Source organism: Hyperoodon ampullatus, assembly GCF_949752795.1.
Source record: "Hyperoodon ampullatus genome assembly, chromosome: 5".
NCBI classification, from domain to species: Eukaryota; Metazoa; Chordata; class Mammalia; order Artiodactyla; family Ziphiidae; genus Hyperoodon; species Hyperoodon ampullatus.
This window is the reverse complement of record NC_136918.1, coordinates 117442321-117465978: the sequence shown is the minus strand read 5'-3', so window position 1 is coordinate 117465978 and position 23658 is coordinate 117442321. Positions and strand designations below refer to the sequence as shown.

The window sequence follows — 23658 nt, the reverse complement described above, 5'->3', positions numbered from 1 at the left end:
TTTAACTACCCTGCTTCAATAAATAAACAAAATATTAGAATTTTGGGTACAATGCTACATAGATTATCCTCTCCTTCCCTCACTAAAGCATAAGTGATGCTATGGCTACCTTGTTTTTCAACATGCCAGAGGACCCAATCACTTTTTCAAAAAGTTGCTTTCCAACATGAACATCAACTGCAGACAAGGGATCATCCAGGAGGTAGATGTCGGCCCCACTATAGACAGCTCTGGCCAGACTGACACGATGCCTCTGACCCCCACTTATATTCACACCCTGAAAATAAAGCAGGAGAAAAAAGAACAAAACAAAACCAGAGGAAAAATGTGTAAATCTCAAAGCACATAGAGTTATGTCCAAATTCTCTTCTGTAGCAGGGATAGGTAAGAATTCAGGGTTAGCACTCCAACCTTTCTTTATCCTAAAATTCCAAAAGCCTCTATTTCCTAGCACCACTAATTTGTGCAAATTAACAGATATATCTGCTTTCTCTTAATTGCTTGCTTTCCAAAGTAGATACTAACAGTTATAGAGAAAAGAATTTCCAGTTCCCTAACTCTGAAAAGTTGTGCCTGTGGAACATTAAAGAAAACTTTTGGCTGCCAGCCGTGTACTGACACTGGTGATCATTTTTAAATTGACACATAGGAGACTGAGAATAATAGCTAAATTACCAAAGCAGCAATCAACATGTCCTATTTTCTTCCTTAGAAAGATTAGTACAAGTCTTGTTGGCAAAAGTACAACTCTAAGAAGCAAGAATAAGGAATATACATCACTCCGTGAGAATTAAAGTCGACATGTACAGCCATGTATGGAGAATTATGGGACCAGGCCCAATTTACTTAATTTATTTTATATTTAGTGTTTACAGATCTGGTTTAAAAGCTCTCCATGCAGCACAGAACTTAGCCAGGGCCCTATAATTGTAAAATATCATTGCTTCTTTGCCTTTCTCATCCTCCTACTATTCAACAAATATCTCCTATATTCTGGATGCTGTGCTAGCACTTGGGATTTAAACATAAATGAAACCAAGCCTCTGTCATGAGGAGGTCACATTTTAGCAGGGGAGCCAGGAGTGAAAAAAAAATATACAAAGTAATATGATATGTATATGTGTGTGTGTGTGTGTGTGTGTGTGTGTGTGTGATTATAACAGCCCCCAACTCATGGGCTTGTCGTGAGCATTTACTGAGTGTAAAATATTTGGGACAAAGCCAATACTGAATACAGACACAATCAACATTAGCTATTATCACCCAATCGCTCCTCTCTCCAATCCATCCTCTGACTTGTCATCACGTATCTTGTAATTATGTTATCATCTTGCTTAAAAATCTTGTACGTCCATCTCTCTCTCTTCCCATCATCCATGAGCATCAGCAAATTCCTTAGTAGAAACCTAAGATACTTATATTCTGGTATTAACTCATCTTTCAACCACTCACCCAATGCTGCCTTCTCAAGTGACTGTGACCTACAAGCAGACTAGCCTGCCTTTTCATATCTGGGCAGAGCCTATACACTCTGCTTGGGTGCCCATATCCTCCCTTTTCAACTCAAAAGATACTCACTCTAAGTCCTCTTTGAAATCAATCTTCTACCCAAAGTTCCAAGTAAAGTGATTCATTCCCTCCCTTCTTGTCTTGCAGTGTCCCGTTTACTCTCCCATTGCTAGAAATAGCAATACACATGTCAAGTGTCTCACTCTCCTATGAGCTCCTGCCTAGTTTATCCTTGCATTCCCAGCACATAGTGTCCAAATAAATATTGGTAAAGACAATTGATAATATCATTGGCAGAGGTCCAGTTGATTGCAGTCCCTTGAAGACTGGGTGATTGATAGCTCTTTTGCTCACCCTTATATACCCCATTGCAGAATAAAGGCATATAATAGATTAATAACTATTTGTGTTCAATGGAAGAATGCCAAAGAAAAAGATGAACAAAAGTGAGGAAAATTCTACATTCATTATCTTGGTTGTCTCATAAACAGCTGTAAACAGATTTCTTTTTGAAATATTCAATTATATGTTTATTTTAAAGTACATCATCAGATTGGGAGAAATTTAATTTAAAAATATAAAAAGCAGAAATTATAAGTGGCAATAACATTTAATGACTATATTAAATCTATACTTCACATTTTGAAATTTTCCCACCTTAATTTTTTAGTTACATACTTAGCTATTTCATTTTATTAGAGATTGGCTTTATCAGCATAATGTTCAATATGTATTAACAAGTTTGAAAAAGAAGTCACATTTCTGCATAATTCTAGCTATGGTGCCATTTCACCAAGGGATAGTGAAGATGCCAGAAAAAGCACAGAGGTTGCAAAAAAATTAAATCAATTTAACACTTTGTGAAAATACATCTGCAAAGTAACAGGCTATGAATGAAACCAATATAAGTCTAGTTAAAGGTAAAATTTGCCTCATCCTAGATTTTATTTTTTAAATTTTTATTGAAATATAGTTGATTTACAATGTTGTGTTAGTTTCAGATGTACAGCAAAATGTACACCCTTGATTTTAAATATTTCCCCTTTCTATAGTTTTGTTCTATAGTTTTCAAATTATATAACAAGACAATTAAATAACTTGAAGCCAGGGTAAAAATGCCTAACAATGTTATGCTAACTCTCTTCTCAGAAATTCAAAGCACTAAGGATTATTCACTTATCTTCATAGTACACATGAATCTTAGGCAGAGGCTGCTTTTGCATTCATGTTTAATTAGTGGAGATTTTTAGTCATGGGTTGGGGATCATCTCTTGGGCTTCATACTTTGGCTCATGATATCTTGTTTTGCTTTGTTTTATTTTTAACTCCAAAACACTGGGCAGCACAATGACTATTCATGAATGTGATGAAAATAAAATAGAACAAAGAATACAATGCCTGGGAAACAAGTTCCTCTTAAGCAGGAATGTGTAAATATGGAACAGGTACATTCATGACAGCATCTTCTCAGAGCCTCGTTGGAATCTGGTCTTGGTGCCACCATTGGAGACTGGGGCTCTGTTGCTACTGTCCTAGGCTTGACTTTGTGCACAAGAGCTTCAGGAAGAAAAAAAACTATTATTCCCTCATTAGACAGTGAACAGCATTATGCCAGCAACTAAGGCAAAGCACTGATGATCCACTTGGTGGGCTTTCATTCTCCCATTTGGATACTAACAACGGAATTTCCTGCTGATTTTTAATCTATTTTCCAAATAGTCAATAATAAATAATTATTCATCCTTAATATGGCCGTCTCTTTCATAGGAATTCTACAATGACTTTTTAAAATTATAGTTCTATAGCTCTTCAAGACCTCAGTAAAAAGGCTATAGGTATTTTATTAGCACAGCTGAATGGAATGTTATTATTCCTTATTCCTGCATAAGATAAAATATATTTTCCTTACTCTTTCTCCAATCTCAGTTTGATCTCCATTTGGTAACTGCTCCAAATCGGGAAGGAGAGCACAGGCTTCCAAAACTCGCTCATAAAGCTGCTTCTGCATGACAGAACCAAAGAGAATGTTTTCTTGCAAAATGCAATTCTGAATCCAAGCCTGCTGGGAAACATAAGCCACAGAGCCCTAAAAAAGAAATAAATAAAATAAATACTCTTAACAAGGGAAAAGGAGAACTTGCATGCACCACATTAAAGGAACATATTTAGTCCATGGTATTGCTTTCTTTGAATTGAATTTTAAAATATTTAGATTATTGCTTAAATGTAAATATATTTTATTTACATTTTAATCTTATATCCTGTTTTAATCTTATTTATTTTTATTAGAGGCCCCTTCAAATGAGTTACTTTGTGCCTTTAATTTACTTTCACTCTAGCTGCTATCAAAGTTACCTGTCTGGTGGGATTTTCTGGAAGCAGACATGGAGTTTATTAGTCAGCTCTACCCACACTAACAAGGTACCATGAATTGGGTTGCTTAAACAACAGAAATTTCTTTTCTCACAAGTGTGAGATCAGGTGTTGGCAGGGTTGGCTTCTCCTGAGGCCTATCTCCTTAGCTTGTAGATGGCTTTCTTCTCCTGAGTCTTCACATGGCCTTCCCTTTGTGTGTGTGTCCTAATTTCTTCTTCTCATAGAGATATCAGCCATACTGGATTAGGGCCCACCCTACTGACCTTATTTTAACTTATTACCTCCTTAAAGACCTTATCTCCAAATACAGTCACATTCTCAGGTACTGTGGGTTAGGACTTCAACATATGAATTTGGGGGGAATACTATTCAGCCCATAATATTGAATTTGGGGTGCAAGTTGTTTACTTGGGATCAAGTCTTAGAAAAGAAAAGGAAGAAGGAGGATTGGGTAGAGCAGGAAGTCACACAGCAATCCAGATCCAACAAAGATTTGGTCAACCCTCCAGAGAGCTATGGAGGTGCATCACCCATCACAGTTGTTCTCTGTTAGGCTGAACTGGCCTGGCCTTTCAGAGTGGGACCCCAGGAGGCCAGCATGAAGGTGCTGATGTGTTATATGTACTCCCAAGGCTGGGTGGCAAGCCCTTCCTAGAAAAGGGGGTCTGGGCAGCATATCTCTCTCTTCCACATACTCACTGCTCTTAAATTCATTTTTTGATAATTTTATGTCTTGACATTATTCTTGAATATGACTCTGCTACATAAAATATCCTTTTAATTTATTTTATTTATTTTTGCTGTGTTGGGTCTTCGTTTCTGTGCGAGGGCTTTCTCTAGTTGTGGCAAGCGGGGGCCACTCTTCATTGCGGTGCACAGGCCTCTCACTATCGCGGCCTCTCTTGGAGCACAGGCTCCAGACGCACAGGCTCAGTAGTTGTGGCTCATGGGCCTAGTTGCTCTGCGGCATGTGGGATCTTCCCAGACCAGGGCTCGAACCCGTGTCCCCTGCATTAGCAGGCAGATTCTCAGCCACTGCACCACCAGGGAAGCCCTAAAATATCCTTTTAACTAGCCCTTGTCTTCCAAAGGACTCCCAGTATTTGCACTAGAGACTCACATTCAATCTGCCCCATGGACTCTATCCAAACACTGATTTGAGTTTTTTGAATATTATGCACTCTGTAACAATACCACACATTTAAAGTACTTTCTGACATAGACCTGTGTGTAACTACCAGTCTTTTGATTTCTACCAACTACTTTGAAGGTCAAAGATTAACTTTTAATTCCTCCTTGTTGAGCATGTAAGACATAGAATGGCTTTTGAGCCAAAACAATATAGTTCTGATCTGACTTGATCTTGAACACAAAAGTAATTGCTCTTGAATTGTCTCATTTAGTGAATAACCTTTGATTAGAATAGCATATTAAATCTGTCCTTGGGTGATAGAAGTTCTGAATACTTGATATACATTAGTCAAGATAAGGGGAACAGAGGGTGAAGAACACAAGAGAAAAGATTGCAGAACAGGGAAAAGTGGTATATAATATAAAACCGGAACTAAATACTACATTGAGAGGTGTGGACTTGATGTTCTGGTATGACAGCAGCTGAAAAAAAGTTGATCAATTTTCACAGAGATGTAAATTTTTCCTTTTATTATCGTTATAATTATCATTTGCATCTCACATACAAATGAGAATGTTTTTGTTTCATTTCATTCTTAATAATAAAACCACAATAGAAGTTTTGCTAATTCAAAAATGGACTCTAACTCTCTGATGTTTTATCAAAGAACATTGAATATTGGATACTCTGCATGAATGATGTCTGATGTAAGCCTTAGAAACTGAGAATAGAGGATCTTAGAATTTGAACGTTGGAATGATATGCCTCAAAAAAATGCTCATGTGAAACCTTGAGAAACAGAAAGACGTAAACAAGATCACCTTATAAATACTAAATGTTAAGTTGGCCATGCCATCATTATGATATTACTACTAAATTAGATATAATAAGGATGACACATATATTTAGGATTAAAAATGTTTTCAGAAATAATTCAGAGTGTGGTACCTCAAATCCTCCACTGATCCAGACCGACAAGATTCCTAAAGAACAATGTGGTCAATTATACAGACAGATAATATTATTTCCCTTTAAAACAAGTATCGTATATTAACGCATGTATGTGGAACCTAGAAAAATGGTACAGATGAACCGGTTTGCAGGGCAGAAGTTGAGACACAGATGTAGAGAACAAACGTATGGACACCAAGGGGGGAAAACCGCAGTGGGGTGGGGATGGTGGTGTGCTGAATTGGGCGATTGGGATTGACATGTATACACTGATGTGTATAAAATTGATGACTAATAAGAACCTGCAGTATAAAAAACCAACCAACCAAACAAACAAAAAACAACTAATACTAAACTTTCTTTGGGTTATTTATATGGAAATAATTAATATAAATGTTTCAGACATTACATGAAATTTCTAAAAATCTTATATGTTCTGGTATAATGTTATAAGTCATAATTCTAGTTATTACTTTAAAATGTATACCTCAGAAAAAACTAAATTTCATTGTCAGTTGCATTATTATGAATTTTCATCAAATTTTTAAAAAAATAAAAAAAGAAAGAAAAACAAGCCATTAAAGAGAAATTCTTCCGAGAGAATTAAAACACGTTATATACCTCTGAAAAAATATATATATATATTGTTTCTCTTTGACAACCCTAACTTAACATACACAAAGTGTGTCCTCTCTGCTTTACAATTAGTAATAGCAATGTTATGGTTTCTATTATCACCATGAACACTTTCTTAATTATGAATTCTCAAAGGTATCAGAAATAATCTTTAAATCTTACCATGAGTACCTCAACAATCATAATGAAGATAACAATAACCATAAAAATTCATAAGGAGCCAGCTGACTCTATGCCAAGAACTAGTCTAGGTCTTTGCACATTATCTTATTCAATCTACTGCTTAACCTTTCAAGATTATTATTATCATTTATGCATCAGGTGAAACCTAGAATTGATACTGTTTTTATCTTGATACACTCCTAATTATTTTTCAAGGTTAAATAAAAGGCTACTTACTTTCTGATTGTTTTTCTCTTTAAAGAAGAATTTGTTGTTTTTATACCATTTCATTTAAAAAATCTAATTTAAATACTTGTTGTAATTGATCTTAGTATCTCCCTCACTAGACTATGAACTCTGTAAGAAGAGTAGCATATCTTATTCATGTTTATTTCCCTGGTACTAAGTGCTAGGCACATAGTATGTGCTCAATGATTGCTTTGTGAAATTAGCCAAAGAAACTGAACAATACTAAAATCAACATGACAAGCATTATATTTTTAAAGGATACTTACTGGCCTAGGAAAAGGTATAGTCATCTTGATCGATAGACAAATGGCTGATTGTAATCATCAGGAAGAGCATAAGGAGACAAAGATCGTGTACTTAAAGTTAAAGAGTAGAGGTATTCATTAAGTGTAACCTTATCAGAAAAAGTCCTAAAAATCATACTTGATTCCAAAATACGAAATAGCAATGCTGAGAGAGAAATAAATAATCGCTAAAGAACTGGAGTCAGGAAAGATATAAAGACATGAGGAAAGATATATTATGAACAAAAAATAAAAAGTTTTGCAGTTGCTTTTTCCTCGAGAGCAAAACTGTGAAGACACTGGTTTCAGATCCATAGAGCTTCTGCATCTTGTCAGATGTGAGAAGAGCGAATAGGTAGTATTTTACCTAAGAGTTAGTTAGGTCTAAGGAAAAACTCATTAGATAGTCTAGTATTTCAAAGAAGAAAAAGCTGATGAAGAACTTCTTGAATTCTTATTCCTACTGTCCTTTAAGAATAAAACAAATGGCTGGGAGTAGACCTCTCCTTAGTCCAAAGGCTTAAATTTAAATGTAAGCTATTAATATTATGATTTTCCTGAGGTTTTTCTAGGTCAAAAGTCCTTCTCATGAGCAACTACAAGATTTCTTAGAAATGGAACGGCCGTAATTACTTAGGAAACATTGCAGTGAATGATAATTAGAAACCTAATCAAATTACATTATAAATCACATTCGTTTCTCTATAATTGGTTGCAATTTAGTTAATATCATCAAACAATTACCATAAGCATTCCTAAATGATTTGCTGAAGTAATTGGAGGACACAATGCTCTTACTAAGCCATCCATAGTTAATCAATTTCTGTGGAAATTTAAATGATTGTTACAAACTAGAAATGCACATTAAATACTTGCATCTTTAATTCAATTTGATAAATTCTTATTGACACTAATGATATGCTGGCTGTAGCCTATTACACTAGGAGATGTGAAAAGAATGAATTGTTGACCTTACCTTTCTTTGGACTACTCCTTTAAGTTTCTCCATTTCCCCTAGAACGGCAGAAAGCAGAGATGATTTTCCAGACCCAACTTGCCCTATAACAGCCACTAAAGTTCCTTCTGGAATCTTTATGTTTAAGCTGCATGACAAGAAAAGGAGAGAGATGACATAAGAAGTTCTTGTTATAATTGTTTTTAATGTATATTCCTAGACAAGTTACTGTATCATTGCACTGGGTATCATCCCTGAAATTGCTGCTATTCACGTTGTCCTACATTATTCTACAAACACCCAAACTTCCAAAATGCAACAGCAAATGATGCAGAGGAAATGAAAAGGGAAAAAAGAGTAAAACAAACATAAAAATGAAATGTGCAGTGAGAGGTTTAAAAAAAATCTTGTAAATTCCTATAGATTCATCTTCTGCTTAAAAACTCTAAAAAATAAAAACATGGAACATTATAGAATTCAATGCTAAAATTTTTTTGTTTTTAATTTTCCCCAAACCATGACTTACTCTTTTAATATTGGAATCCCTGTTTTATCCCAGGAAAAGGAAGCATTTGTAAAACCAATGGCATGATCTAGGAAGAAAAAAAAATACAAATATATCTTAGAATCAATTGTCTTCAGCCTAGAAGTCAAATAAATATTGAATACAAGAGGAACTGCTGACCTCCTATGTACTTTGTTTCTATACTTCGAGGATGAAAATCCTCAGTATTGAGAAAGTCTTCCAAACGAACCAATGATATTCTTGTCTATCAAAATAAATGCAAATGAAATTTTTTGGGTTTCAAGCACAAGTTAAACTGAAAAGCATTTATTGTGATTTACAGTATGATTAAAATTTTTTGATGCAAATTGAAGATATTGATAAAAATATTCAGCAAGCATAGTTTGCACTGTTTTGATAAAAATATTCAGCAAGCATAGTTTGCACTGTTTTGATAAAAATATTCAGCAAGCATAGTTTGCATTGTTTTAATGTTTATAAATAAGTCCATCCATAAAGAAAAAGAACAGTTTCAAGGATCAAAGATCAAAACAAATATCATATATGCAGGAAAGCATGAGAAGAAGAAACCAAAATTCCTCCTTAACATTCTAGTAAAGACATAATAACTGATTAATTAATAATTATAAAGAAATTAGTTTTTAAAAGCAACTTCAGGACGATTGAATGAATTCTGCTTCTGAGCATAAATAAAATGATTGTGTTGGCAATAGTAACATTTAGTTATAGTAAAATACCTGTAAAATGTTTAGCTACAATTATGATAAATAGAATCATTTTTCCCCCTGAAACTGACTTGCATGAAACCTCTAGTATATTTTTATTCACTTTATGCTAGGAAATGTCTATTGTTAATGGATAAGATGTAATTGGGCTGTGGTTTTGTTTACCAAGTGTGTCATATCAGTATGCAGAGCTGGTTCTTTTTCTTTTTCTTCTCTTTTCTTTTCTTCTTTTTTTTTTTTTGACAATTGTTTTCCTTATTTGTTTAGTGACAGTAGTAGAGTACCACTAGGAGTTGGAAAACACTTTGTCATACCAGACCTTTAGCTAGATTCTAATTTCAAAAGCAAAACTAAACTGTTACTCTAAGAATGACATTTTCTTTAAAAGAAGTGTGCTGTGAAACAAGTGTTAAAAGCATCACAACAATAGTACTTCTATGCCCTCTGTTGGTCATTATTAGTATAATAACATAAAAATGGTATTATGTAACAAAAATAGCTTAATTGGTATTTACTATAGAAGTATGTTACTCTTCATTTAAATAATTTAAAAATTAAAAGGCAAAGTTCTTAGATCAAAGAGCCGGTTCCAATACGCAAAGATTCACTTTGTTTATGAACCCAGACTTGAAAAGGATTTGATGGTGGAATGCCCCAACTTGATATCAAAAAAATTTAACTGAGAAAATCTCAGGGCAAAGGGATGAAGGAACTCAGTTCTTTGGATTCCTTGTGGTTTTAGCCGCCTTCTACTCATTATAGCATCTAAAGAGCCTCTAGCAATTGGAGATTACAACAAAAGCAGGCTGAACCAGATACCTCATACAAGGTTTGTTGGCAGACTGATATTATCAATGCACTTTTCTCTCTGGTTTATTCATTCAGTATAGATGAAATGTTGATGAACCCTGGGAAAATTCAGATCCAGCTCTGTGCAAAGCACCTAGTTAAAAATTTTTCAGCTGAAAGCAGAAAATGAACCCTTTAATGGCATAGTGTCAAAAACCAAATTTTAAAAAGCTAAAAAAAAGAAACTAACACTTAGCAAAGAAAACAGTATCACATATTGAAAGTCATTTTCAATTGACTTTCTATTGAAAAGACACTTAAAAGTCATTTTTATGGAAGAGGAGCACAGGCAAAGACGACACGATTCCTTCCATTCTATAATGTTCTCTATTGCTCATTAATTCAGTGAGGTTAATTTTGAAAGCACTGTAAAGCAACTACAAAAAGTGAAATTTTAAAAAAACACAAAGAAATGAAATATGCAAAACCATAGATTTCAGCAGAGAAATGATTCTCAGTTTAAGGATACTTTGGATGTACCTGGACCACAGCTGAGATCACCATTGGTAAATCAAACAGAGGAAGCCTCAAAATATTAAACAAAGACATAGATGTGAACACTTTAGTGGCTGTTAAAATGTTGCCTTCGTCCAGTAAGAAATAGACGCCAAATGTTGCCAGGGACACCTTCAAAATAGAGATATGTTATTATCTTTAATTATTCAATTATGAGTTAGAGACTCAAAATTAGAAAAGAAAATTTTAATAACCTTTATTGTTGCTGTTTACTAAAATGCAGTACTATTCAGTACTACTGCAGAAGGATATGAAATCAAAGTTTAGTACAGATCATACAATTGTGTATCTTAGATAATGACATCCTATGAACATGTGGTCTAGCTCCCTTCTTTGACATATCATATTTTCACTAGAGTAATTATTCCCATTTAAAACATATAGTAGTTCATCTTTTTTCAAAGTGGAGAAGTTTTATGTAAATTTTTTCCAGTAACGTGTGCATACCTTCTGTCTCATATTCAATAATTATACTTTCTCTGTGTCTTAGTATTAACTGAGGAAGGCATAAATAAATCACGACTGATAAGATTTATATTTACTCACATAAGTTTCATTTAGAAAAGGCAGAAAAGTTCATTTATGCCTGAGAATGTATTGACTATTTATCATGTACATAGGACTGTCTTAAACAAATGTTTCTTGGACATTTCTACTAAAATATTCCAAATGTAAATATTGCTTTTACTTTCATAATACCCATATGTCTGTTTGAATAAAAAATAATAATATTTTAAATTAACAACAGGGGAGACATACAGAATGTCCCCTGACCCCCTCATCACTGAGAGTGGTAACTTTGGTTAAAATTGATGCTTCAGGTATATGTAGTTTTCTTATCCTTCGGCTTTCAGCTGCTGCTTCATATTTCAAGGCAATTTATACTCTTTAAATAGCATGAGATTCCCAATATTTGTATGAAGTGACAGAAGGAGAATGACCTCAGTTCATATCAATTCACCTACAAATACTAATTCTATAACTTTGAGGATGTTTCCAAACTATCAATATTTCCATTTCTTTTTGTGAAATGAGAAAAGTAATGTCTTATTATTTCAAGAATGAAATAAAGCAATGCATATAACTTGTCTGGTAAACAGTAGAAACACTCAATAAATGTTTAGATAACTTCCCTTCCCATCTCTATGTAGTGTGACTTTGGGTCTTGCTTAAAAGGGATTAATCAGAAAAATCAAAAAATTTTAGAGCTGAAATGGAACTCTGAAATACAGGTTATATTTTTTAAGAATGAGGATGGCATATGTTCAATCTATAAGAAATTTACAAAGATGTAAAATCTTATTATATATAAAAAATACAGACCAATGAGAATGCACCAAAAAAATTTTCCCCTTCTTTAAATCTTTCATTCTCTTATCTCCATAGGTTAATGACTGCATATTTTTTTAATTTAAATTCAGATAAAGAAGATTTCACTTTGAACAACTTAATTCCAGGTAATTTGAAGGTGAATCTGCAAATCAAATTTGAAAATCAAAACAAGAAATAATACACACACTCACAAAGAATGGAATGCAAGTTAAAGTCAGCATAGAAAATACAGCAAGATACCCAGCTGATTTTTGAACTTCCAATTCCTGTTCTCGAATTTCAATAATCTTCTTTTTATAGGAGGGTTCCCATGCATAAAGTTTAAGGATCTGTGAAGAAGTCAGACAATGACTATTTGACAATCAATATCATAGAAGGAATAAAAACATGCACAAATACACACACTATAACACATACACACACTCACATAATTGTGTAGGTAAAAAAAAAAAAAAAGATGTTACCTATAAAGTAAAGAAAATTTCCCCTGTTTTCAACTGAGTCAAAACACTTCCTTGAATTGTGTTTTTTTGGGGCGGGTCGGGGGAGGAAATCACCATTTCCCCAGGCTTATGTCTCTCTTACCCACCAGTAGCTTATTCTTGATCCAGATTTTGGCAACATCCCAGTCCCTGGCATGAGCTCCATAGCAGTTTCTATCTAGCTTAATCCTGTCAGTTTTCCTGCTGGTCCAACTCTCAGTTCTGTTCTCTTCCCATTTCTAAATATCTAAGCTTCTCTCCTTGGTCTCCCAATTTCTTGAAAACTGATGTCTTGGGACTTCAAGCCGTTTTCTGAAAGGTTACTGGTGTTCTGAGATCGTAAACTATTTTCTGAGATGGAAAACATGCAGAAGCAGAATCATACAATGGCTTACCACATATGTTGTAGAGTGAGATAGACCTACATTCAAATTCCAGCTCTATCCCTTTGTGATGATTAACTTTATGTGTTAATTTGGCTACGTTATGTTGACCAGTTCTTTGATTAAACACCAGTCTAGATGTTGCCGTGAAGGTAATTTTTAGATCTGATTAACATTTAAATCATCAGACTTAAAATAAAGCAGATTACCCTCCATTAAATGGGTTGGCCTCATCCAATCAGTTGAAGACCTTAAGAGAAAAAACCGAGGTTCCCTGAGAAGGAAGGAATTCTGCCTCCAGGCTCAAGATGGCAAAATCAACTCCTGCTGGAATTTCCAGGCTGCTCAACAGATTTCACACTTGCCAACCCCCATAATCATAAGTCAGTTCCTTAAAATAAATCTTTATCTATCTATCTATCTATCTATCTATCTATCTATCTATCTATCATCTATCTATCTATCTATCTATCTATCTATCTATCTATCTATCTATATGTCTATCTGTCCCATTAGTCCTGCTTCTCTGGAGATCTCTAATAATCTCTCCCCAGCTCTGTGAACTTAGACATGACCCTTACCTGCTCAGATACTTTGTTTCCTTATTTGTAAAATGAAGATGAGAAATCTTTTTCTTGAGGTTTATAAGAATTATATGAGGAAACAGATATAAAGTGATAGGCACAGTGCATGACACATAGAAAATATTCAATAAATGCTAATATACTATCATTATCAAATAGAGTCTCTATGACACCTGTTTTCAGACTCCAAGGATGCAAACTGCTCACACCTTTAAACTATACTAATTGATTGTCACTTGGACTTCTACCAATATTCTAGTGTATTTACTACTGGGACTGCTATTTTAAATCTTGAACTTTGCTTAGATCTTGAGGAAATTTTCTTTTATTTTATCTACACTGTCCTAGTCCTATTGATAACACAAATTTCCTTTTATGAATATCAATACTTAAAACCTATGAACATACATCACTCTACTTTCTAATGGATGCAGGGGCTCTCAATTAACCCACCAAGAGATGCAAGATGCATCTGGATCATATACTTTGGGGATGTGTGACCTTATTGAATAATCTGAGTTAAATTTCAGAGTTACTTATTGCTATTCTAAAGTTCAGATGATTAAATGAATAATAGCCTCCTTTCAAGGTATCTTCAATCTAACAATGTTTTTCACTTCAGTAATTTATATTTTTGTAAAAATTCTACACAGCACAATACAGTATATCATTTATTGATTCTAAAGTGAATCAATGGGTACATATAATGGGTTTATTCTGTGCATATAATGATAGATGCACCAGACAGAGGGAACGTCCTATGCAGTTTTAAATGTTAGAAGGAAATTCCATATGAACTCTGCAAATTTTGTGCTTTAGAAAAATCTGGTAAGCTATAATCCAAGTGCAATAGGATTTGAAATTATATACACAAGGTCTCCAATTTACAATGATTCAATTTAGGATTTTTCAGCTTTAGGATGGTGCAAAAGCAATGCTCATTCAATGGAAACTGCACCTCCAATTTTGGATTTTGATCTTTTCCCGGGTTAGTAATATGTGGTATACTACTCTGTCGTGATGCTGGACAGCCACACAGTCCAGAGGGTAAACAACCAATACACTTGCAACCATTCTGTAACCATACTACCATTCTGTTTTTCACTTTCAGTACAGTATTCAATAAATGAACTTTTCCACACCTTATTATAAAATAGGCTCTGTGTTAGATAATTTTGCCCAACTGTAGTCTAATGTAAGTCATCTGAGCATATTTCAGCTAGGCTAAGCTATGACATTCAGTACGCTAGGTGTATTAAATGCATTTTCGACTTAAGGATATTTTCAGCTTATGATGGGTTTATCAGGATACAGCCCCATTGTAAATTCAGGAAGATCTCTATACAAAAGTTCAACAGGTTTCACTCATTTTATCACAGAGAAAATGTTAGTGGTGTGGAGTGGGGGTAGCTTTTCTAGGAAACAAATATCTGTAACACACCTTTCATAGAATAGCATTTGTATGATCATCTCTATTCTGAGTAAAAGAACCCCGTATATATCTACCTTCTCATCACTGACCCTGTATAAATCTGCCTTCACACTGATGACAATGGTATTGTCACTCTGCCCTGCTTCATCCCATCTCTTCTACCCTTGAAACAAGTAATATTTCGTATCTTTTGGGATATTTGTGTTTAGTTGTTGGTTGAGAATCAAACAAAAAAAAACCCCTGCATTTTATTTGGCTTTATTTAAATGTTATTTCAACAATAAGAATTCCTATACATCTGAAATCTAAAATACTCCCTCAAAAACTATACTTATATCATTACTTTGATATTGAGAGTGTTAAAAAATTCATTTATTGTTTAACTCATTGCTATATTCTAAATAGTTAAATTAAAGGTATGCTCTTTTTATATTACCTTAATTCCATGTAAGATTTCATTGAGCAGTTTTATCTGTTTGTCTTTGTTCTTCATTTGGCTTTTCTATGTAAGGGAAAGAAAATGAAAGTATATTTGACGAGAGTTGCTAATACTTTAATTGACATGACCATAGCTATTTTTAAAAATACAATATATTTCCTCTGTTTTATATACTATTTTATATAAAACCATCTTATAATGTTCATGCAATATTATTCTGTTGATAATGTTAGAAAATAGTTATAAATAGACATTATAAACTTAAAAGTAGCCAGCAGTAGGATAAAAACAAGGTGTACATTTTCTAAAAGAGTAGAAAATATAATAGTTATTTAGAATGTAATGATAAAATAATATCCATATTCTATTAAAATGGGAAAAAATTCCCCAAACTCTATCAATTATATATATATATATATATATAAATAAAGGTTTCTATATTTTAAGTGTACTATCTTGAGTGTTATTAGTACTTTGGAAATTAGAGTGATTAAAATGTATATTTTCAAATACTCGTTTTTTTGCAAACATTATATAAGTATTATATATTTACTCAAATGCTTAATATTTATATTATTTTATACTTATCATTGTTTAGGTATTGCTTCTTAAGGGTTTCCTCCAATAATACTGCCACAATTATTTTATATATAATAATAAGTATTTGTATATCTAACAAAGTACACATATACAAGTTAATATCCTTAATATTGTTTGTGTGATTAAAGCATATTTTCTGTTTGGAATATTTGTATATAATATTGGAGTCTCTTTGGATGTCTTAGGGCTCTAGATTAAGGTCCTGAAAATGTAAGTCCATTCCTAAAAATTTGACTTACAATTATTTAAAATCCAGAATATTTTTTAAAAATTAGTTTAAAAGTATTTACTGAAAAACCTGTTATTCTAAATACTAGTGTGTTTAGTAACTCATAATTATTTTATAATCATATGTTATTTTCTATTTCTCATCTTTAAAGCCTAATCTTTTTGGTAATTATTTGAAAAATCCAGAAAAATATAAAAGAAGGTATAAATTTTCAGCACCTAAATGTATTAAAGTAATAAGTACTGTTGGATGCATGTAACTTGAGGCAATCATATTCTTACCTTCAGCTTTTTCATTCTATTTGCAACTAAAGCGTTCACTGGGATAACAAACACCAAGACTGCCAGCCCTGCTAACACTGCCGGACCCAGCTCTTGCCAAAGAAATGATACGGCCATCAGGATTTGAAAAGGACCTGACCAAAGGAGATTGATGTTTGCGGTCAAGTCCATGAGCTGCTGGGCATCTGCTGACATCAAGTTAACAATTTCCCCAGTGGAAAACATTTTTCTAGAAACATTAGATAAAAGCAGGGTCTGGAAAAAGAGAAGCAAAATACTCAGAGTTCTGTAGATCATGAGGGATCTTTACAGTCAAACAATGGTAACTTTTAACTAAAAATAAAAATTTGTAATATATTTAGACAAATATGCATGATTACTTATGCATCAGATCATATAACATCAAGAGCTATGTTTTTAGATGAAGAAAAAACAATTATGGATCAAATTACATAGTTTTAAAATTTACTATGTATTGGTAGAGAGTAACAGTTGGATTCCCAAGCAAATACATTCACCAAGAACCCTTTACGATTTGTGGAATTGAAAAACTGCAACAGAAACCAATTCTAGATTTCTAGCACTGAGCTTCCTCTCTGTTTACTGGCATATAACGCTAAACCATCTAACTTTTATCAATACAAAGTACACAAGTGAATCAATGAATATCTAATGAATGCTAATTTTTAAATGATACAGTCCTAATTCTTAAAGAGATTATAATCTAATTGTGCAGTCCACTCCCCTCCTACACAAACGTCCTACACACAGGCTGATTATAAGTTTAACAATAGGTAAGAAGGGCCATGGGGATTTAGAGAGATAAGAGTATTGAAAAGGCTTCATGGACCAGTTAGAAATACATCTTTTCTTTTCTTCCAAAGCCTAATTCTCACTTTCCCTCTGTGTATGTTATTTAATATTATATTGAATTCAATATCCTTATGGTTAATTACTGGTATCTTCTTACTAAGGTTGATATTATAAATTCACTTATTTAATTTCCCACTCATTTAAAATTCCCAGTGAAAAGCATAAATAACTGTAAAAATAGTGGAAGTTTATATTTAAACTGGAAAAGAGGCAAAAGTCCATTCATATGACAAAAGTTCTAAAGAATTTCCATCACATTGATTTAAAGAGAGACAGGATTGAGAGCTGGATCTAACAAAAGTAAATGGTATACAGGAGGCACTCAAGATCTATTTATTCAATAAATGACTAATACAAAGCGAGAGGGAAAGCCCATCTGGAAAAAAAGTAGGCAGGACCTTCAGTGGAACACTTCTAACATTCCCTAGCTTAAAGCCGAGGGGCTCAGTGCGTGTGGGAGGTCATGGGGCCGCTGGAGGAGATGCACAGACCTGGGAGTTTCACAAGGTGTCAGGATCCCCCTAAGCTCTAAGGCTACTGCAGTGTTGAATCTTTTACATTTCTGCTACTGCCTTCTAAGGGGCACAGTGGTGCTGATGATAAAACAGAATAAATACTGCTCCCATAAGAGGAAAAAAGGAAAAAATACTAATCACAACAATCGTTAGACTTCTATCCACGTCTCCTCCAAATGTAGCTTTGTAAACTCCCTTAATAAGTTATTGACCATTTAAAGTGGCCAGGTAAAACAATGGAAATCCAAGAACAGTTATTCTCATTTCATTAAGACTATAGCATTTTTTAAGAGATCCGTTGATCTCTAATTGCACTCACCCCCAACTTACTATTATAAACAAATATAAACTCTTTTCTCCCACTTTTCCAGAAGGAAAAGATAAACCACACTTAGTATTTATGAAAATACTAAAAGACTGAGTAATTCAAAATCATCAAATTATCCAAGGAATCAAATAAACACCCTCCTTTTGGAAAACACACAAAGCACAACTGTCACCGGCAAAACCCATTAACAATTCTAAGGGGACTGGGTAATACAATAAAGTCTAACCTTTTTTTTTTCCCCTTTTCCTGGGTGTTTAGACTACTCTCGCTTGCTCCCAGGGGGCAGTGTGCAGAGGCCTCACACCCGGCCCTTCAGACCAGAGTTCCGCCTGAGAAAGAAAACAGCTGAGCCTACACCGAAGCTCGGTGTCGGGGTGCAGTAGCCACGCATGACACTTAATCCAAGATGGCAGCAGCGGGCCGCGAGCAGAGATGTTGCGCCTGGCACCTTGATCAGGAGCCTGAGCAACAGAGCTGCAGCCACCCAGCAAGAACCCCGCCCCCTCCCTTCCCTGCCAGCCTGTCGGGAGAGCCCTGTGCTGTAGAGCAGCGATCCCCAAGGACTGGTTTCCTGGAAGAAAATTCTTCCACGGACTTGGGGTCCGGAGTGGGGGGGGGATTGTGGACCCCTGCTTTAGAGCGAGCTCCCATCTCTCCGTTATCTGATCAGAGAATGAAGCTTTCCTTTGCTCCTAACCCAAACTTCGTTGGCTTGAAGGACACTGGACAGAAGGACTCTTGTTGGGGACCCACTCAGGAGCATCTGTAACACATCTATGTGATTCATCACTTTTTGAAACTTCATTCATTTCATTGATTGAATTATGCTCTAAGAAGACCCAGATACACCAGATATGGCTTCCAACCTCAAAAACCCTTTTTATGGACTGGAAATATCTTTTTTTATCACTGAGCTCAATTCACTAATGGTTCATTTCATCTTATGATGATGAAATTTGTTTTACAATTTCACATTCTCCCTCATGTATTTGTTCCTTTCTGGACTCATTGCCACGGCCCTGGTTCATATCTTTATTTCCTGAACTATTTTTCCTGACCATCCTAGCTATAAGTCATAGACATCATATAATTTAGAACTTGCTGGGCCCTAAACATTTCTATCCCATTGATTCTCAAACAGTGGTTGCCATACTTCTAATGAGTCATGGTTTTCCTAAAGGTGGATCCTCATAAATCTATGAGAATTCATTTTTCTTCAGTTCTTTTGGATGCAAAAAAAAGTATGCCAGGATTTCCTTTCTCTCTCCTCCTTCTGACCGCACTTAAGTACATCTATTTTAAAGAATGGAAACAGAATTTTATCAGTTTTCTTTATATTATATACTTCCCACAATTAAGGAAAGAATAAACCTTTAAGTCACAAATGTAGACAGTCTAGACACGGTTATTAAACTTAAATTTAATTGAAATTAAAAACCTATTTCCTTACTCTTACTAGCCACGTTTCAGTTTCAAGGGTTCAACAGCCGTATATGACTAGTGGCTACCATACTGGGCAATGTGGATATAGAATATATTTAAAATCACAGAAACTCCTATTGGATGGTATTTGATGGAAGAATGCCCTCAGACTGCCCACATTAAGCCCAGGACTAACTGATGCTGCTTTTGAACCATATCTTGTTTCTTAGCCCTCAAGAATTCCCATGGAGCCTGCAATGGAGAGCTAAGGGGTAACAAAATCTGAATTTTAAGACCCAAAGACTCGTGAAGTGATCAAGTGGAAGGAGGCCTGTGTTCTTCCCCACAAACCTTAAAAAATGATGTTCCCTGAACTTTACTCCAAAGTAGCAGCAGTCATGTGGATGGATACGGAACAAGGGCTTTCAAACACCTCCCTTCCTCACCAAGAAAAAGGTGTGAGACCAGCTTTACCCCAGTGTAACGACAAATCCCTGATGAAGGAGGGCCAATGTCAGATGAATATGGGTCATCTGGTGCCACTATGAGAGCTATTTAGGATCTTGAAGTTATCTAAATATGACAAAAATCAGAATCCTAAAATCTGTATAGGAGAAGGGAAATTTAGCAACCCCAGTTAGTCCCTCTGGAAAGCAGATATAAGATAAGAGACTCAGAAGAAAGACTGCCTTATATTTGTGCCACCTGCATGGGCTGTCCCAGAGCATCCTAGCCCTACAGGTCACTACTAATGTCTTCCGCTGTTTGTCTGATGGGGTTTGAATTAAATCTTAATCCCTAACGCAGGATCCACTGAACCAGCTTGATTGCCGTATTCCTTTGATCCTTGAGTGCCCTTTGTTATTAAACATTCTCTAAGGACCCATACAGTCTCACTCCTGTAGACTCTGTTCCCTCTTACATTATCTCCAGGGTCTTTTTGCCCTTATAATTGACTCACCCATAGCACTTGATTTTCCTTTTTATTTCGGACAGTTTGCTCCAATTTCTACCGCAATCTACTCTTTTATGCTTGTAAATGCACCCAAATTTTATACTTAAACTCCAACGCTTTAATCAATTAATGAAGTCCTGTTCTATATAGACCATATATTGAAAACAAATGTTAGCATTTAAACTGATTCCTAGATTCTTTGATCAATCTTTTCTCCATATTTGGATTCTGTAAATTCTCAGAATTTACAGCCATTAAAATTACAACTGGGGCAGTCTCTCTGACCCTGTATCTGGGCTACGTTATACAGAGCTGGCTCTACTTCAAGTTTAGTATTTCCTGGCTCAGTTGAGCTTGGGTCATTCCAGAGTCTCTAAAATCACTCTATGCCTCCATTTTGGCCTAATATGGCCAAATGGTCTGTAACACTTCATGCCCAGGTCAACCCAAATTACATTTCCTTCCACTTACACAAATACTACAGCTTTCCCAAAGACTATTTCAAGTCTCCTTTCTATGTGAAACCTTCCTTAACTGCCTACACACATTGTAGATTTCCTGCTTATCTGATATCTTATAATATCTGCATTTAGTTCCACACATTTATTATGTATGCTAATAGTTCTCCCCAATTTCTTTTCTTTTTTTTTTTTTTTTTTTTTGCGGTACGTGGGCCTTCGCACTGCCATGGCCTCTCCCGTTGCGGAGCACAGGCTCCGGACACGCAGGCTCAGCGGCCATGGCTCACGGGCCCAGCCGCTCCGCAGCATGCGGGATCCTCCAGGACCGGGGCACGAACCCATGTCCCCTGCATCGGCAGGCGGACTCTCAACCACTGCGCCACCAGGGAAGCCCCCTCCCCAATTTCTTGAAGGCAGTGGCTCATTTATTCATTTACTCAGTCTTCCAACTTTTATAAAAATGTGTAAAAGCCACTATCTTAGATGATAAAGGTACAACAGGTTAAAAAGTTCCTATTCCAAATCTGAAGAGCCCACAATTTATAGAGGAATACAGACTAAGAAGGCAAAAGACACTTGTTGATTTAATAACTCAGTGATAACTATAGGAGGGAGGAAACTCTTTAATTGTTTATAACTATCATGTAAATAAAAGGCTCTGAATGGTAAAGAGGTGGTATTTAAAATTGTATTTTCAAGGGCTTCCCTGGTGGCGCAGTGGCTGAGAATCTGCCTGCCAATGCAAGGGACACGGGTTCGAGCCCTGGCCTGGGAAGATCCCATATGCCGCGGAGCAACTAGGCCCATCAGCCACAACTACTGAGCCTGTGCATCTGGAGCGTGTGCTCTGCAACAAGAGAGGCCGCAACAGTGAGAGGCCCGCGCAACGCGATGAAGAGTGGCCCCCGCTCGCTGCAACTAGAGAAAACCCACTCACAGAAACGAAGACCCAACACAGCCAAAAATAATAAATAAATTTTAAAAAAAAGAATAGAATTAAAAAAAAGTTGTATTTTCAAGAAAGGACAAATTAAACTTTAGGGTCATGCTAGGTATAAGGATCAGCTAGGTTTTGGGGTGGGTGGGAGAGGGCTTAGACTCAAAGAGAAATAGGTAATGACTGTAGAGAGAAGGATGGCTTTGTTGCATGAAAAGACAGAGTGAGCAGAAGTAAAAGGTACTATGTAGATGGACAATGATCATGGAAAGAAACTTTATTGATCCATAGATATAGACAACCATAAAACATTCAATTCCATTCATTTTCTGAGGAGGAGTTAAGTGATGTGACAGTGAACAAAGAACATCCTTTAATTTCATGGATTAGAGTTGACTAGAAGTTTCAGGGACTATAGAAAGAGAACCCTATAAAGAAATTAATGCAACCGATATTGATGAGTCAAAGTTCTTTCATAGCAAAATAAATGTATATTCAAAGGACACACTAGAACTTTTTAATATACACTTCTATTTTTCCAGATCCCTTATTTTAAAGCACATAAGGATACAGTTCATTTAGAAATTGGGAATTTCTTCAATTTTTTACCTTCTTGTAGATCAGTCCAATTACAGCTGTCTTAATTTTTGCTGAAGTGAGCATGTTAAAACGTTGGTACTGCTGAAGGATCAAGGTTTGCAAGAAGACTACGACAAAAAGTGCCAAAGCATAACCATAGCCACTCCAGCCAAAATCTGGGCGGTGTTCACAGAAAATGATCATTTGCCTGAATGTCATATGCAAATTGAGAAAAGGGAAGAAATGTTAAACATCTGAAGTAATAAAATGCTTATGTGAATTAAGTACTGTCAAAATGTTATACACACACACACACACACATACTCTTGCCTGTTCTTTTTTTACTTGCCCAATTTGGCATCCTTTCCCCCTTTATTTTTACTCAAGCATATATAATAAATAGAATCAACAATTATTATCGCAGGCTTGTGGGTAGAAGGATATTTTCTAGTTTTCATATGGCAATCTCACCAAATAATTAAATGTTCTGGCCTAATTTCATCATGAAAATTGAGACACAGAGACATTTAAAAGTTCTTTTTTTTTTTTGCTGAAATCATGCATTTTGTTAAACATAGGGAAATGACAATTAGAACTTAAGTAGAGAATCTCTTAGCATGGCAAAAAGACACTATTTCTTTAAAGGCCTGAATTATAGCTCACCTTTAATTACTTTTACGCATATCCAATTTCCCTCTCCTCTACCTTTACTTATTTCCTCTTAAGTTTGGTGACAACATGGTCATCATGATTAAGGTCAATGCTGGGTACATCTAGACAATGGGGACGGTTCTAATTATCTAAGCTTCGATCTACTTTATTGACAGCTTGGACAGTTAATGGATGTATACTTTAAAGCAATTCATGTTGCCCAAATTGCTTTATAAACCAAGTACTTCAAAAATTATCTTTATTAAAATTGTACCTTAGAATCAAATATAATACCAGTGCCTCTA

The 23658-nt window shown here is 35.1% G+C and overlaps 1 protein-coding gene across 1 annotated transcript in view; it reads right to left on the bottom strand.

Annotated features, from left to right (window-relative positions):
* Nucleotides 1-23658, bottom strand: part of LOC307053089 (multidrug resistance-associated protein 1-like) — a gene marked incomplete at both ends in the record, with an annotated part of 85812 nt that overhangs the window by 36598 nt on the left and 25556 nt on the right. Inside the window, 10 exons of the mRNA XM_079704385.1 lie at nucleotides 110-277; nucleotides 3419-3595; nucleotides 8276-8402; nucleotides 8781-8847; nucleotides 8940-9024; nucleotides 10835-10981; nucleotides 12394-12531; nucleotides 15520-15585; nucleotides 16633-16887; nucleotides 22733-22910. Coding sequence (XP_079560511.1) covers nucleotides 110-277; nucleotides 3419-3595; nucleotides 8276-8402; nucleotides 8781-8847; nucleotides 8940-9024; nucleotides 10835-10981; nucleotides 12394-12531; nucleotides 15520-15585; nucleotides 16633-16887; nucleotides 22733-22910 — 1408 coding nt within the window. The remainder of the gene's footprint in view (nucleotides 1-109; nucleotides 278-3418; nucleotides 3596-8275; nucleotides 8403-8780; nucleotides 8848-8939; nucleotides 9025-10834; nucleotides 10982-12393; nucleotides 12532-15519; nucleotides 15586-16632; nucleotides 16888-22732; nucleotides 22911-23658) is intronic.